The sequence below is a fragment of the Lissotriton helveticus genome, chromosome 1_1 (genome assembly GCF_964261635.1).
Source record: "Lissotriton helveticus chromosome 1_1, aLisHel1.1, whole genome shotgun sequence".
Taxonomy (NCBI): Eukaryota; Metazoa; Chordata; class Amphibia; order Caudata; family Salamandridae; genus Lissotriton; species Lissotriton helveticus.
This window is the reverse complement of record NC_136057.1, coordinates 418731600-418747490: the sequence shown is the minus strand read 5'-3', so window position 1 is coordinate 418747490 and position 15891 is coordinate 418731600. Positions and strand designations below refer to the sequence as shown.

General features: G+C 46.6%; 1 protein-coding gene across 1 annotated transcript in view; it reads left to right on the top strand.

The window, feature by feature from the left end:
• LOC144762321 (FAD-dependent oxidoreductase domain-containing protein 1-like) overlaps positions 1-15606 on the top strand; it is a 67298-nt gene extending 51692 nt beyond the window's left edge. Inside the window, 1 exon segment of the mRNA XM_078647479.1 lies at positions 14345-15606. Within this exon segment, the coding sequence (XP_078503605.1) occupies positions 14345-15606 (1262 nt within the window).
• Positions 15607-15891: the final 285 nt, after the last annotated feature.

The window sequence follows — 15891 nt, the reverse complement described above, 5'->3', positions numbered from 1 at the left end:
GGCTGAATTGAAGATTACCTTGTTGAGGATTTCATGTTAAAAAGCACATCACGAGGCTTGTGCATGGTAGGTACAGGTACACTGTGAGCACTGGGGAAAAGGTGCAGATACTGGGTACCTGGTGGCATGATCCACTATCACCAGGATAAACCTGTGCCCAGATGCAGGTGGGGATCCATTGGTCCAACAATGTCAATTCCTACACGTTCAAAGGGAACCCCCACCACAGGTAGTGGTATAAGGCGGGCCTTTGTAGTGCCACCTGATTTGCCACTGGCTTGGCAGGTGACACAGGAGCGACAAAACTCCTTTGTGTCTTCAGACATGTGGGGGCCAGTGAAAGTGAGGGACAATTCTGTCCCAAGTCATGTTCTGGCCCAGGTGTCCTGCTAGGGGAGTATCATGGGCTAGTGACAAAAAGAAGTCCCTGAATGCCAAAGGTATGACCAACCTCCTGGAAGCACCAGGCTTGGGGTCTCTACTCTCTGAATGCAGGAGCCCTTCATCCCAATAGATTCTATGGATGCCACTAGCATTCCCAGCAGCAGCCTGCTGTCTGAGGGGTTCAAGAGAAGAACAGTCCAACTGCTCCTGACTCAGATCTGCCCTGGAAGGGCCCCCTGTCCCTAAGAACTCAACCTGATCAGGTTCAAGCTCCTCTGGGACAGTTTCTTCTTCAGGTTCACAATCACCTTCCTCGGAAGGCTGATCCTCACTCTGAGTCAGGGGGGAAGGCACAGCATTAACCCTACTGCCCTACTGCTCCTTTATCTTGTAGGCAACTGGTCCATTATTCCAGAATCCAGTGCCTGTTCAGTGTTACACTTTTTGACCTGTGACCTAGTCACTGCAAGGACATGTCTGGAGATTCCTAATATTTCTGCATGAGTCCTAAACTCCACTTCAGACCAGGCTGAAGTCTCTAGGTCATTGCCAAGCAAACATTGTACAGGGAGGTCTGCACTAATCACAACCTTCATAAGGCCTGGAAGGGCCCCCTGTCCCTAAGAACTCAACCTGATCAGGTTCAAGCTCCTCTGGGACAGTTCCTTCTTCAGGTTCACAATCAGCTTCCTCAGAAGTCTGATCCTCACTCAGAGTCAGGGGGAAGGCACAGCCTTAACCCTACTGCTCCTTTTCCTGGTAGGCAACTGGTCCATTATTCCAGAATCCAGTGCCTGTTCAATGTTACACTTTCTGACCTGTGACCTAGTCACTGCAAGGACATGTTATTATTATTTTGGAATTTTATAAAGCGCTTAGTTACGCTCTCCGGCGTGTCCCTGCGCTGAGACTGAGTAAGTGGGAGGGTGGGGAGTTAAGGCAGTGCTAGGCGAAACAAGTGTGTTTTGAGGGCTCTACGGAATTTGGCCTCAGAGGGTTCAAGGCGTAATTCAGTCGGTAGTAAGTTCCAATTCTTGGCTGCGAGAAGTCTGAACGATCTGCCCCCCATACGGGCTCTACGAATTTTGGGGACTGCGGCCAGACCAGTGCCAGAAGATCTAAGCATCCGCTCTGATCTATGGAGGGTGATAAGACAGTTTAGGGGGGCGGGTGCTCTACCTCCCAAGATGCGATGGCATATGCAAAGGGCTTTGAATTTGATCCTTTCACGGATCGGCAGCCAATGAAGGGACTTTAGAGCAGCTTTAGAGGAGGTTCGCCTAGGGAGCCTTAGCACCAGCCGGGCTGTCGCATTCTGCAATACTTGTAGACGGTTGAGACTGCTGGCCGTACTGCCCAGGTAAAGGAGATTGGCATAATCGAGTCTCGATGTTACCAGGGCGTGCACAAGGGTCTGTCTGTCTCCAACAGGGAGCATGTCAAGGACCTTACGTAAGGTCTTAAGTATCCCAAAACACATTCCCACTACCCGATTAATCTGGGGCGCAAACGACAGCTCGGAGTCAAATAGTACCCCTAGGTTTTTGGCCTGTTGACATGGCGCAGGAGTGGGGCCCAGACAGTCTGGAGATTCCTAACATTTCTGCATGAGTCCTACACTCCACTTCAGACCAGGCTGAAGTCTCTAGGTCATTGCCAAGCAAACATTCTACAGGGAGGTCTGCACTAATCACAATCTTCTTTAAGGCCAGTTACCCCTCCCCAGGAGAATTTAACAACTGCCATACTATAGGTAGTACTGACATTGCTGGCATTGATCACTTAGTAAGTTTCACCAAGTATCACTTGTTCAGGGTCCACAAAGTCAGGTGTCACCATTGTGACACTGGCACCTGTGTCCCGATAGGCCTGAGCCTTTTTCTCATTGATTAAAGGAGTTTGTCTGTACTTGCCCAGGTTACTGGGAATCACAGAGGGGGGCACATCCATGCCCCCATCACAGATCAAAACAGCTTGAGTTGGTACTCTGACTAGGCCAGAGTACTTCTCAGTTCCAAGGGTTAACCCTACTACACCCTTCTGTTGAGAACCACCACTTGGAGATGAACTATGGGGAACAGTTGCCTTAGGGGCAATGGTGGCTGGAGCTGCCTCCTTCTTGCTGCACTCACTAGTCCAGTGAGTATTATTGTTATTATTATTTTTTTAAGAGGTTTTTATTAATATCCACTCATTATAATACAAAGTAGCAAATAACGTGCATAGTATTCAAAAGACATCAAATTTGTTCCTGATAAGGGATCACAACTCATATTCTTCAGTATCCCCCCTAATGCCCCCCTCCCGCCTTCACCCATCCCCTGAGTTCTCTGGCATATTCAATAAAGAGAATTAAGTATGTCTCCGTGAGCGGAGTTCAGTTCAATAGCAGGCTCTTAGTAAAGTCCAGTACGTACTTCTCAATGTCCTGATATGCATCTGGCAATCGTCCTGGTTTAGAGGTGTCCTCATGATCTCCCAACAAAGTGATAGGCCCCTTTCCCCCATTACAACAGCCTACCCTAGCTCCCTGTCATCCCTCCCCTCTCCCCAAACCACACCTCTCATTCAGCAGCAATCCCGCCCGCTGCTCGCGTGGTGCATGTATCATCTTCATCATGCTGTCCCCTAAGGTAGGACATCAATGGGCCCCAAATATCTTTTGGCCGGGACTTTATCGGTAACTGTTCAGCATATACTTGTAAGTATTCCTGCCATGTGGTCATATCTTGTACCCACCCCTTGAATTTAGGCGCCCTGCCCCTTCCCCATCTGCAAGCAACTTGCCTACGTGCCAAGAGTATGCCCATAACGAAACATTTGCGATGCGGTGTGGTAATATCCGCGACTAGACCTAGAAGGGCCCTGGTGGGATGTGGTGCAATATTGGTCCCTAACATGTCAGTCAGCCCCGCAAAGACCTCTCCCCAATACTCCGCAACTTTCAGGCAACTCCATGCCAAGTGTAGAAAATCCGCCGGGCCTTGCCTACATCTAAGGCATCTATCGTCCTCCCGGAGGCCAAATCTATGTAATCGCGCTGGCGTGTGATACATTCTATGTAGGAATTTGAAATGCAGTAGTCGTAACCGGCTACTACTAGATACGAGCTCTGTCTGCTGACACGCCATTTCCCACTGGTCATCAGAAAGCGGCTCAGTCAGGTCTCCATCCCATGCAGCCCTGGCTCGGACCTGCGCATCAGGGGACACTGAGCGGACCCGCGAATACAACAGAGAGACAACATGCGCCTACAATTCTTGCACCATGGTTTTCTTGGACCTTCTTTCTTTTTGGATTGGTGACCCCCACCATTAGAAGCTTTTTGGGGACCTTGTGAAAACTTCTGGTCTTTAGCTTTCTCCCCACCCTTTTGGTCTTGCTTCTTCTGGTCGCCACCTTGGTTCTGTACCTTCTGCGTCACCCTGGTTCTGACCCATTTGTCTGCCTTCTTTCCCAATTCTTGGGGAGAGGTCAGATCAGAGTCAACCAAGTGCTGATGCAACAACTGGTTCTGACAGTTATTAAGAATCTGTTCTCTCATGATTAGATTATACAATCCTGTATAGTCACACACTTTACTGCCCAGTAACCAGCCCTCTAGAGCCTTAGTAGCACAATCTACAAAGTCAGTCCAGTCCTGAGTCTGTGTCTTCCTGGTATCTGTGAACTGCAACCTAAACTGTTCAGTGGTTAGGCCAAACCCATCTATCAGAGTACTCTTCAGGACATTGTAATTGTCAGCATCCTCTTCTCTTACAGTGAAGAGCTTATCTCTACCTTTGTCTGCAAAGGAGAGCCACAAGATTGCTGCCCACTGCCCTGTTGGTACCTGCTGTACTTTGCAGGCCCTTTCCAGTGCAGTTATCCATTTGTGGATGTCATCCCCAGTCTGATGGGGAGGGACAATCTTGCTTAGGTTTCTATGGTCATAAGACCTATCCCTACCATTAAGGACATTGCTGCCACCATGAGGCTCTAGCCCCATCTTTTTTCTCTCTCTCTCAAGAGCTAGGATCTCTTTCTCTAAGGCTACTTCTTGTCTCCTTATCCTAAGCTTGGCTTCTTTCATCCTAGCATCATGTTCCCTCTTCTCAGGAGAAGTTCTTCTCCTATGAGCAGAGGCAGAGGACCCTACATATGAGCTAGAATGGTTGGATTCCACTGAAGGTGATCTTTCCCTTCTAGGCACACCTACAGGTCTACGTGGGGGGATGGAGGGAGGCCAATTCTGACCCACCTCATCTCCTGGTAGCCCTGTGTTTCCCAGGTTGAGTCTATTGACATCATCCTGGTCTGCATCATCATCATCATCATCATCGAGTTCTAGTTGGGCACCCCACTAGTGTCCTCTTCTGTTGATGGATGCACCCCACTCCCATTACCTAGTCTATCTGGATCTGATGCTTTTTCCAAGTCATCTGCCACTAAGATATCTATCAGGTGTTGGGTGGTGGGACTTTGTCCTTGCTTTAATTTCCTTATGGCACACATACCCCTTAACTCCTGAAAGGAGAATGTGTCATACTTAGATGGCAGCACTTGGCTGTCATCTGGCAGAGACCCACTAGGCCCTGCCTTTAAAGCCATGACTAGTGAGGTGTGGTGTGTGCACCTACCTACACTTCTTGCTTTACTACTAAACCCCTCTAGCAGTTGTCAGGGTGTGCTATTTATTTATTTATTTTTATTTATTTAGTGTTTTATAGACCGCGAACCAGACCCGTGAAGGTATCAGAGCGCTTTACAGTAGTATCGGGTGGGATAACAGGACAAAAAAGGGGGGGGAGTAGAAAGGATAGGGAGCACATAGTAGGATACAGTACATGGCAAGAGAAACAATAAAAATATCCGACTGCCTATTGGGATAGGAACAGAATGATACAATAAGCTAGAAAAGCATTCTCAACGGCCTGGAAGATTGTTTGGCAGAGCAGGGTGGTAACAAAAGGAGAGGGGGCCAGGGATAGTGCAGTAACGATAAGTGAAGTCAGGTTATGGAGGAGAGTGTAAAGTGAGCATTAGGAAAGGAATTTGCTCAGTAGGAAAGTTTTGGTCTCCTTTTTGAAGTGAGCTAGAGACGGTATTTTTCTGATGGCGGGTGGGAGTGAGTTCCATATTCTTGATGCGGCTCCGGAGAAAGCTTGACTGTACATTCTTTTTTTCTTGAAGCGTGCATGTTGGAGCAAAAGGTCTCTGGCGGACGGGAGTTTCTGGTTCCGCCAGATAGAACAAGTTTCTGTGCGAGAAAGGCAGGGGACTTGGAGTAGAGAGCCTTGTGGGTGATGCAGGCCAGTTTAAATTGGATTCTGGCCTCAAGCGGAAGCCAGTTCAGAGCTTTAAGATGGGGTAAAATATGGTCGAACTTCTTAGAGCCATTTAACAGTCTAGCAGCGGCGTTGAGGCAGGCTGTCAAGGGTGCCAGAGAGGTCTTAGGTAGGCCAGCGAGGGTGAAGCAACCATATTCTAGCCTGGAGATGACTAGAGCCTGGATTGCCGATTTTAGATCTGGGGGTTGAGGAAGGGCTTCAGATTTCTTAGATAGTTCAAATGAAATCTGGCAGTTTTGGCCATCGCATTGATATGGCCCCGCATGTTCAGGTTGCCGTCTAAGGTAATTCCTAGGGATTTAGCAGAATCCACTATGGTAGGAGAACAGTTGAGCACTGTGATAGCCTTGGTCCAAACTTGAATGTCTGTATTGGCGTTAGGTGGTGAGATTAAGAGGAACGCCGTTTTTTTGGCATTGAGTTTTAGCTGGTTTGATGTGAGCCAGTGAACCGTCAGCTTTAGGGCCTTGTTCAGAGACCGGATGTCCTCTGGGGAAGAGATTTTGATGTAGAGCTGTGTGTCGTCTGCATACATGTGGTAGGAGATGTGGCAATATGCAGCACCTCGGCGAGCGGTTCGAGGTAGAGATTGAAGAGGGTAGGGGACAGGGTTGATCCTTGAGGGACTCCCACTGTGATCGGAGAGGAAGCGGATAGGCTGTCGTTGGTCAGGACTCTCTGAGAGCAGTTCTGGAGGAAGGACCTAGACCACGCCAGAACAGTGCCATCAGGCCCATCCTAAGTTTGAGGCGATTCATGAGAATTTCGTGGTTGACCGTGTCAAAAGCCGAGGATAGGTCAAGGAGGATCAGGAGGCAGGTTTTGCCTTGGTCAAGGGCTTGAAGGGCATCATCCACAATGTGGAGGAGAGTGGTTTCCGTGATGTGTTCAGGTCTGAAGCCAGATTGCAAGTCGTCTAGAAGGTGGAAGTTGGTAATGTGTTGGCTCAGCTGTTGTTGTACACATTTTTCCAGCTCTTTGGCTAGGAGAGGGATGTTTGAGATAGGTCTGTAGTTGTCAGGAGAAGCCAGATCAAGTGTAGGTTTTTTAAGATGGGGACAACTTGGCCGGCTTTGAGGGAGTCAGGAATCGATCCCTGTAGGAGGGAGGAATTGATTATTGTCGTCCAAGAGGGAATGATAGCCTGAGAGGCAGCGGCAAGGCAGTTTGACGGGAGAGGGTCGTTGAAGTGGTTGTTGGGGCTTAACGAGGAAAAGATTTTTGCGACCGATTGTTCGTCATAGGCTTTGAAGTTGAAGTTTTGAGGGAGGTCTGGGAGGGCAGCGCGGAGTGTGGAGGAAGAACCGGAGGGCTTTGTGAATAGGTAGCAGACATGAAAATTGCATGCATGTGATTGGGGATATAGGGGTTTCTTTGGAAGATTTAGCTAGTTTGTTGGATTGGTGTTTGACCAACTCGAATAGTTTGCGAGGTCTATTCTTAGCGTTATCCAGTTCAGTTCTGAAGAATTCTTTTTTTGAGTTGATTATGTTTTTTGTTATAGACGTTTCTGGCTTGCCGGAGAAGTTTAAGATGGCCTGCGGAAGGGTGCTTTTTCCAGTTCCGTTCTGTTTGCCGGAGGGATCTCCTCTCATTGCTAAGGCTAAGCCCTTAACACCTACAACTGCTAAGTTCAGTAGAACGTATGTATTTTAAGCTTGATTTTTCAAATGATATTCTCAAGATTATTTGGTAAAACAATGCAAGCTCTAATCCCACACGTTGCACACCAATGTGAGAAGTTGGCCTGGCATATGATGTCCACTATTCTAGTGGGCACCTTGCACCAGTCCAAACTACCCTTATTGATGGTAGGTTTAAAGTAAACCTTTATAGAAAGCTGTCCTAGTGGTAGCTGTGGAGAGCAGCCTTCAGGCTAAGACTTAGAGGCGAGTGAAGCTAGTTGTTTTACCAATTATAATCTCTTGAATGATCAAATGAAAGCACACCACACAAGGTATATATCAAATATATATGTATTTATTCTAAAGAAAACCCCTCTGAACTCTTAATGAGGTCAGAGGTAAAAGTACAATACAAGGAACTTAATAAGCATACGATAATTTGCACAGTATACGTTATGCCCTAGGGCCTCACAAACCAAATAATAAAATAGTGGTATAAGAACCATGTGAGGGTTAGAAAGCAGGCCTAGGGCCTGTAGAACCACTGGGGCTACCAGGAACCACCCAAGGTAGGGGCCCAGGAGGCCCACGGGGGACGCGTGCAGTGTCTAAACACAGCCGCGGATCACCATTGACTTTCTATGGAGAACGAACAAGTTACAATTTTAAAGATTAAGGGCACTTAGAGGTGAACTACGATGGAACCCTTTTAGACTAGGACACTTCGAGAGTCAAGACCCACGGAGCACCAAAGTACTCATATTACCTCACCCAGGAAAGCCGGGTGCATAGGTGTCTTTTTGCGTCGGGTTTCGTTGTCTATTCCTATGGAGAGCTTGCGAAGAAATGCTGCAGGCGACCAGAGGAAAAGTGTCCGGGTGGATCCAAGAGTGGATCAGAGCTGTGAAGAACGTGAAAGTAGAGGGGACAGTGTCTGGGTCACTAGTCCAGTGACCAGGATGACGATGGGAAGATGCCAACCAATGTAGGGTGATTTCAGGTGAAAGAGGTGAAGCTTGACTCTTCAGCCACGAGGACCAGGAGGCATCGACGATGACCAGGAGCTGGATTCGAGCTGTCCCATAAAGAATGTCAAGTGCTGCAGTGTCAGAATCCGGATTGGATCCAACAAGCGGAGAAGTGGAGAAGTGTGGCTCACTGGTTAGAGGAGGCAGACCCTGATACAGAGGTCAGACCCGGACCAGGGTTCAAGTCCCGATGCAGCAGGGTCTTGAGCCCAAATGTCCACGGACTCGATAATTCTCGCCTCGGTGCCTACTCGAATCATGGGTTCACACTCTGCAGCTCTGGGCAATAGCTTGCTTAATCTCCACTACGGCCCCCACGCGGCGGGATGCCTGGTCTTCACCTTGGGGATGCCCAATAGGGGTAATCTTGCAGGGAAACAAGCCTTGGCAACAGCAACCCACGCAAGATGACAAGATTGGCTTCGGTTCAGACCAGCAAGGTCTGAGGGACTCCTCCTTTGTAGAGGAGTGAGAGCACATCTGGAGCAACCAGGAAAGCTCAAGAAATCAAGGATTGTTCTTCCTCAGGGCTCAAATGCCAAAGGACTAGAAACCATGAAGGTGCCTCGCGCTGCGGTGAAGAAACGGGACTCACGGGTCACTCGTGGAGTGCTGGCCTCTGCAATTCAGTGCAAAGGTGCTCGGGGCAGGGGCTTCAAAAACCCCAATGCACAACTTCGGGATACCTCGCGAAGTAGGTGCAGGTGCAAACATGCAGGATGTCCAGGAGTTCCGGTCCCACGTCTCTCGTGTCAGCTACGGGTCTCAGCCTCAGAGATGTCTGGAAGTCCATGTCCTGTGTCGCAGATTCCTCGGGATCCGGCGGGAGCTTAAAAAATGCAGACTGGCAAAGATGCTTTTGTTGCCTGTTTGAACAGAGTGGTCACTCCTTGACCACAAGGGAGATTTCTTCCGTCTTCCAGTCGATATGGAATGTCGAAGGTCCAAGATATATGTTGCAGAGTTTCGTCCAAGGTAATCTAAAGTCCTAGGGACTGGGATCCTATTCTTATAGCAAGTTTAGGGGTTGGACTAACTCTAAGGTCCCACCTATGGGTGGACCTGGGGAGGGGGTGGTTAGACCCTTTCCCCTTTGTCCAGTTTTGCGCCAGAGCTGGGGCTGAGTGCCCCAGCAACCGGTTTAAACTAGGAAATGCATGGAGCACCTTGTGTGCCCCAGGCAGTATCTGAAAAGTATTCACTAAATGCAACCCACCCTGCCCCAATACACTAAAGCCTGTCTGGGGAGGTGCTAGCACCTCCCTGGACAGGAAACCTATTGTCCAGGCCTCCCCTGATGGAGTTTCGTCCAGCAGCAGGAGGGCAGACTCATGTCTGTGGTAGCAGCATCCATTTGTGATGCTGGGGCTCTGTTTTACTTTAACCGGGTATACCAGTGTGTACATGTCTTCTCCCTCTAGAAGGGTGGAATGCTACCCACACCACCAGAACTGGTGGGGGGTAGTATTCCAAAGTGTTTGACACCTTACATGACATGTTTTGATAAAGCCAAACCAAAGTTAGCATTAACCGTGAGGTTTATAATGTACTTAAGAGTATATGGTATGGCTATATCATAGAACAGCTATAAGGAGATGGTTCTGAAAGCTACATAGGGACTCAGCTCATGCTAGGGCACCCTCTCACACAAAACCAAGCACTCTGCCTGCAGGATTGTCAAGGCCTGCCATAGGAGTGACTTATAGGTTACTATGTGTCTATATATAAAGGTAGATATAGGTATACTAAATCTAAGTAAGGGGTGCTAACACCACCTTACCCAGGCTGCAAGTGCAGACCTGTGGTGTCAGTTTGGAAGGCTAACCAGGGGTGGCACAATACATGCTTCAGCCCCTGGTAGGCCTCTGGGGTACCTATGCCCTGGGTACCTAAGGTACCATATAAAGGGACTCATAAGGGTGACCCAGTAACCAATCTAGTATGTACCTAAAGTACAACGGTATCAATCTAGAGAGAGAGAACAGCTAGGCTGTGGGCCTGATTAGCAGGGCCACAGCCATACTAAAGTCGAAAAACCAGTGAATCACAGCAAAAAGTGGGGGTAACCATAGGAAGCAGACCCTACTCTCCTACAACCAGCTTGCCTGTTCACATGGCTTTGTTTTCATGTGTTTGGTACTCTTTGACCTGGAATAATTGACTACTATAGAGCTTCTTCCCTCTGTTTTTCTTTTGTGTACAGCGCCCTGCATTTGGTTCTCTGTTGATTCAGTCTCATTTAATGTAGCACATTATCTAAGACTTCACCTTGAATCTCTCTGAAATAAATGGATGGAGTTTTTGTCTGATGTATTTTTCCCTTCATTGTTTCATGAATTAAAGCCAATACAAGTATTAGTTTCTTTAAAGTTTGTCATTATCTAAATAAATAAACATAGGAGCATGAATCTCCTCCTGTGTTTTTTCTTTTTTGGTAAACCGTGCTGAATTTCTTCACACTCATCACACTTTTACCTTTTACTGTATGCTTTTGTGTGTGTCACATTGGTTGCTTATATGGAGCAAAGAAATACAGCAATATAGCCATGCCTGTTATGCTAAAAAAAAACTAATTGTAATTAATTTAGTCCACTGCCATTTCCTGCTCTCACGCCCCTAATGATGGAATCCTGTTGCCTAAAATTAACTGGTCAAATAAAAAAACCTGAATTATATTAGCCTTTAGTTTATCTGCAAAACACTTAGATATTGCAAGACAGGGTTAGAATTTGGTAGACACAAGCCAGTGAAAACAGCCCCCTTGCCTTCCCTCTCCTCCCCCCAGCAACAGGGATATTCTACATCAGAGGGTGGTTCTGTGAGCTGTTTAAACTGTGTTTACTAGGGACTGTGCACTTCGTTTTTTGGCCAGGAGAGGGAGTAAAGTTGTATTCAAACAGTATTGTTAGATTTCAAGTTATTGAGGCCTTTACCTGCAGAAGTCCAAAGTGTGGATTGAGCCTGTCTGTCTCCTAGGAAATTCTGAACAGGAGAAGCAGCTTCCAACTCCCTGGCCAGCAAACCTTGTCTGAGGTCGCCAGGACCTTATATTGTCTGCTAGTGGTTGGTACATGTGTACACTGATTGGTGGTTGTATCTGGTGTTTCTATTGGATTAGGGTTAGTGTTCTCATTGGTTGGGTATTTGAGGGTTCTGATTGGTTTCTGGGTCTGTGATTCAATCAATGTAGGGTTGGGACTAGAGCTAGGGTTAGCATTTCTATTGGAAGTAGGGACTAGGACTTCCTATGTTATTGGTTGTTGGCAGTAGGGCGGGACTAGGGCTAGGGTTAGACCATTAATTGGAAGTAGCGATTAGGGCTTCTGGTGTGATTGGTTGCTGGACTAGTTGTGGGACTAAGAGTAGGGTTAAGCTTTCTATTGGAAGTAGGGACTAGGGCTTCCTGTACCATTGGTTGCTTGGACTTGGGTTGGGACTACTGGTAGGGCTAGGGCCTCTATTGGATGTAGAGATCAGGGTTTTAAACAGATTGGGTGCTTGGACTAGGGCTAAGATTGGCTGTAAGGTCTTGGTCTCCTATTGGTTCTAGATTTTAGGGCTAGTGTTTTGATTGAATAGTGTTAGGGCTTGGGTTCCCATTGGCTGAAGGGGGTCACCTGATCACTAGGGAAAGAAAAGGCCAAGGTTAGGGCGTCTCAGCCCGGGCGGAGAGGCTAAGGGCAGAGAGGGCAAGGGCTGCTGCCTGTTTGAGCCTGTTAATGGCGAAGAGGACAAGGGCGGCTGCCTGTTTGAGACTGTTCGAGACTGACCAGGTCCAGGGCCAGAAATGCTGCCCAGTTTCCCATTTAGCAATACCCAGCCCACACCATCCACACCCACAAACTTAAGGTACTTATGGATCTATATATTTATAACTTTCTTCTAATTTAGCATTTCCAATGCACTACCCTATTTCTCAGCCTATACATCTGTCAATATATCCTCTACATCCACTCTCATTTATCCCAAACCCCATACCACTACTATGATCCCCAAAATAACCCTTTCTTGACTCTCTCCTACTCTACCCCTCCTTGTATCATTTGACACCTCTTTCTGCTATACCTAGCCCCAAAACATACCTTTCTAAACTCTTCCCTCTGACTCCTCCCCTCCAAAAGCCTCCTCCTACTGTTAAGACCTAAAAACAAAACAAAACAAAAATCCTTCACTCTTTTATCCCTTCACTATCCTTTTCAATCAAAATTAACAGACTAACATGTTCACTTCTCAAATTCCATATTCAGCTATACTAATTCACCACTTATCCTTTATGGGTTTCCGGAGTAGCGTGCTTCAACGCCCCATCAGGGGTAACAAGCTCTATATAAATACAAACCTTTTTTCCTCCTCTATCCTTCTGCTATCATTCCAAATCCAAATAACTGACTAACCTATCCACCACTTAAAATGTACTTGCATGTTTCACTATTCTAATTCAACACTAATCCTCTATGGGTCCCAGAGTAGCCTGCTACTCGCCGAAAAAGCGCATATGTGCGCATTTGAAGTCAGTATCTATAACCACAATTGTGGGGGAGGAACTTACTGATCTTCAGTCTTACTGTGTGGAGTTCCTGAGTGCTTTGTCCCACATTCCCTCTAATTTTAATGTTGTTATATACACGTCTTTCACATCCAGGAAAGTCATATTTCGTCTCCATTTTTTACAGAGATGCACAGTATAAAACCTACACCTTTTAAAGTCAAGGCTGCATTGCTTTTAATATGCAAGCATGGGAGAAGAAGGATTTTATGCATTTTAGGTTTCTGTATCTGCCTTTTAAGTACGTTGATGGTCTTGGCCTTCAAACGGACACATTTATGCCCTGTGCAGGATGTGTTATTCAGCCTAGAAATATATCGAACAAGTTATATGTCTATGTCAATCATGGCTAGAGGCTCTGAAAAAATATCTCAAATCCACCTTCAAGGTGGAAGGTATAAGAACAATCTCAGATGCACTGTTACTTTGCTTTCAAGGCAATACACCAAAATGTGTGGCACTATTGGTAGAAATGTTATATCTGGCTTATAAGGTGTGAAAAATAACCTCTCAGACTGTTGTTGATGGCAGAGATTAATGCCAGGTCTGATGGCTTAGTAGACTAATGTGTCCATTGCAGAGGTCAGTGATAAACCTCATGGTCACAGGTTCAAATCCCAACGGGTCTACTCATCCTCCTGATCAAATGAGTTGGGTAACACTAAACATCTGTTATTCGGTGCCAAGATACCCTTGGGTGAACGTGCGCTTTAACAAATGCACATTAAGTTATTTACTAGTTGGCATCTTCTAACTAATGTCTGTATTTTTGTCCCTTTTTTTCAGTATTCAATTTTTTAAAGATTTCATACGAAGTCCAAATATAATTTAAACAAGAAGCGTCAATATATTGTTCAGTGGACATGGGGCTGCAGGAGAAATGTATATGATGAAATGGGGCTGTCCGATTCCTAGCATGGCAGACGATCTGGTCTTCTGCCATATTACGCTGTTGATGCAGATCTCTAATTGTTTCCTAATTTGAGACTTGTGTCACCTACAATCTACATTGTTGCTTGTCTTAGTGAAACAAGATTTACAAAATGATCACACTACAAAAACATCATTACAACAGTGTCATTATCAATTAATGCAAAATCGGTGCATCACTGTGACTTCATATAAATTCACCTTACTGCAATCTAGGTGTCGTTTATATTATTTTAAACTCATGATTAAAATAATTCATCAAATCAAGTCAATCTGGACTTACAGAAGTAATCTCTCCGTCATAAATTCGTATACCTCTGTGGTACTGCAATATTCAAAATTAATTCCCAGTAAAAACTTGAATGTACATGCTATTTTGTTTTTGATTGGCTTGTAGTCGAAAACTAGGCTATAGTACACTTCACATTCCAAGAGTGTACCATGAAGGGCAGCTAGCCAGCTGGTAAACATTGTTTATCAGATGAATCAGGATTTGGCCAGGTCTCTATTGGTGTTTCTTGGCTGGTGGTGTGGTTGGGTGGTCCGTTGCCTACTGGCTGAAGAAAATGGAGATGATTCGCGAGGGCGTTAAAGTGCTGGTGGTGGAGAAAGACCCCACATACCCCAGAGCCTCCACCGTCCTGTCAGTGGGAGGGATTCAGCAGCAGTTCTCAATGCCCGAAAACATACAGATGTCCCTGTTCTCTGCCCATTTCCTGCGAAATATCAATGAGCATCTTGGTGTTTTGAATGAAGATCCAATTGATATCCAGTTTAATCCGTCGGGCTATCTCTTCCTAGCAAGTGAAGAAACTGCCCCTAAACTGGAGAAGAACGTGCAGATTCAGAGGGGTGAGGGTGCCACGGTGGCCTTACTGCAGCCAGAAGAGCTGAAGAAGAAATTCCCCTGGATCAACTCCGAAGGCATTGCCCTTGCTTCATACGGTCTTGAGAACGAGGGCTGGTTCGATCCATGGACTCTTCTCAACGCCTTCCGCCAAAAAGCCCTATCCATGGGCGTGTGGCAGTGCCATGAAGAGGTGACCAGTTTTGGAATTACCAACCGAGAAATGCTCACAGATGGCGAGGAGCTGACGTTTGGCCGGATTACTGAGGTTCAAGTGCAGATGCCCAACAGCTTGGAGAGCCAGCCCGTGGAGTGTGCCATAGTTATCAATGCTGCTGGCGCCTGGGCTGCCACAGTGGCTCAGATGGCCCATATTGGGGTAGGACCTCCTAACTCGATTAGTGGTGTGTAGCTGCCAGTCGAGCCGAGGAAGAGGTATGCCCATTGCCCTGATGGACCGGGTATTGAATGTCCGCAGCTGATTGACACCTCTGGCGCCTACTTCAGACGGCATGGCATGGCTGGAAACTATATAGGTGGAATTTCACCAGAAGAGAATGAGGAACCAGACATCAGCAATCTGGAAGTAGATGATTCTTTTTTCTTTGAGAAGGTGTGGCCAAAATTGGCCCAGCGGGTCCCTGTCTTTCAGTCTCTGAAGGTGAAGTGTGCTTGGGCTGGTTACTACGATTACAATACTCATGACCCGAACGCCATCCTTAGGGTGCACCCGTTGGTGAATAATATGTACCTTGCCACAGTGTTCAGTGGACACGGCCTGCAGCAGTATCCAGCCGTGGGCAGAGCCATTCCAGAACTTATCCTGAAGGGGAACGACAGGTCTCTGAATCTCAGTGCCTTTGCATTCACGAGGTTCATCAAGGGGGAAAAAGCATTGGAAATAAACATCGTGTGATGGCACAAGGAGTGAACAAGTTGTAGGAGTCAGCAAGAAACACCAAATGAGTTTTGGCCAAATCCTAATGTCTGTATTTTTTATGATAAATGATTACTGAGCAGGTAATGTTCTTAAGATATGTAAATGATAGTATGTGGTTTTAATGAAAATTCCCCACCTTTAAGGCGGAAGGTATCAGAACAATCTCAAATGCACTGTCACTTTCCTCTAAAGGCAATACACAAAAATGTGTGGCTTAATTGGTAACATTTTCATGTCTGGCATATAAAGTGTGGGGAAAAA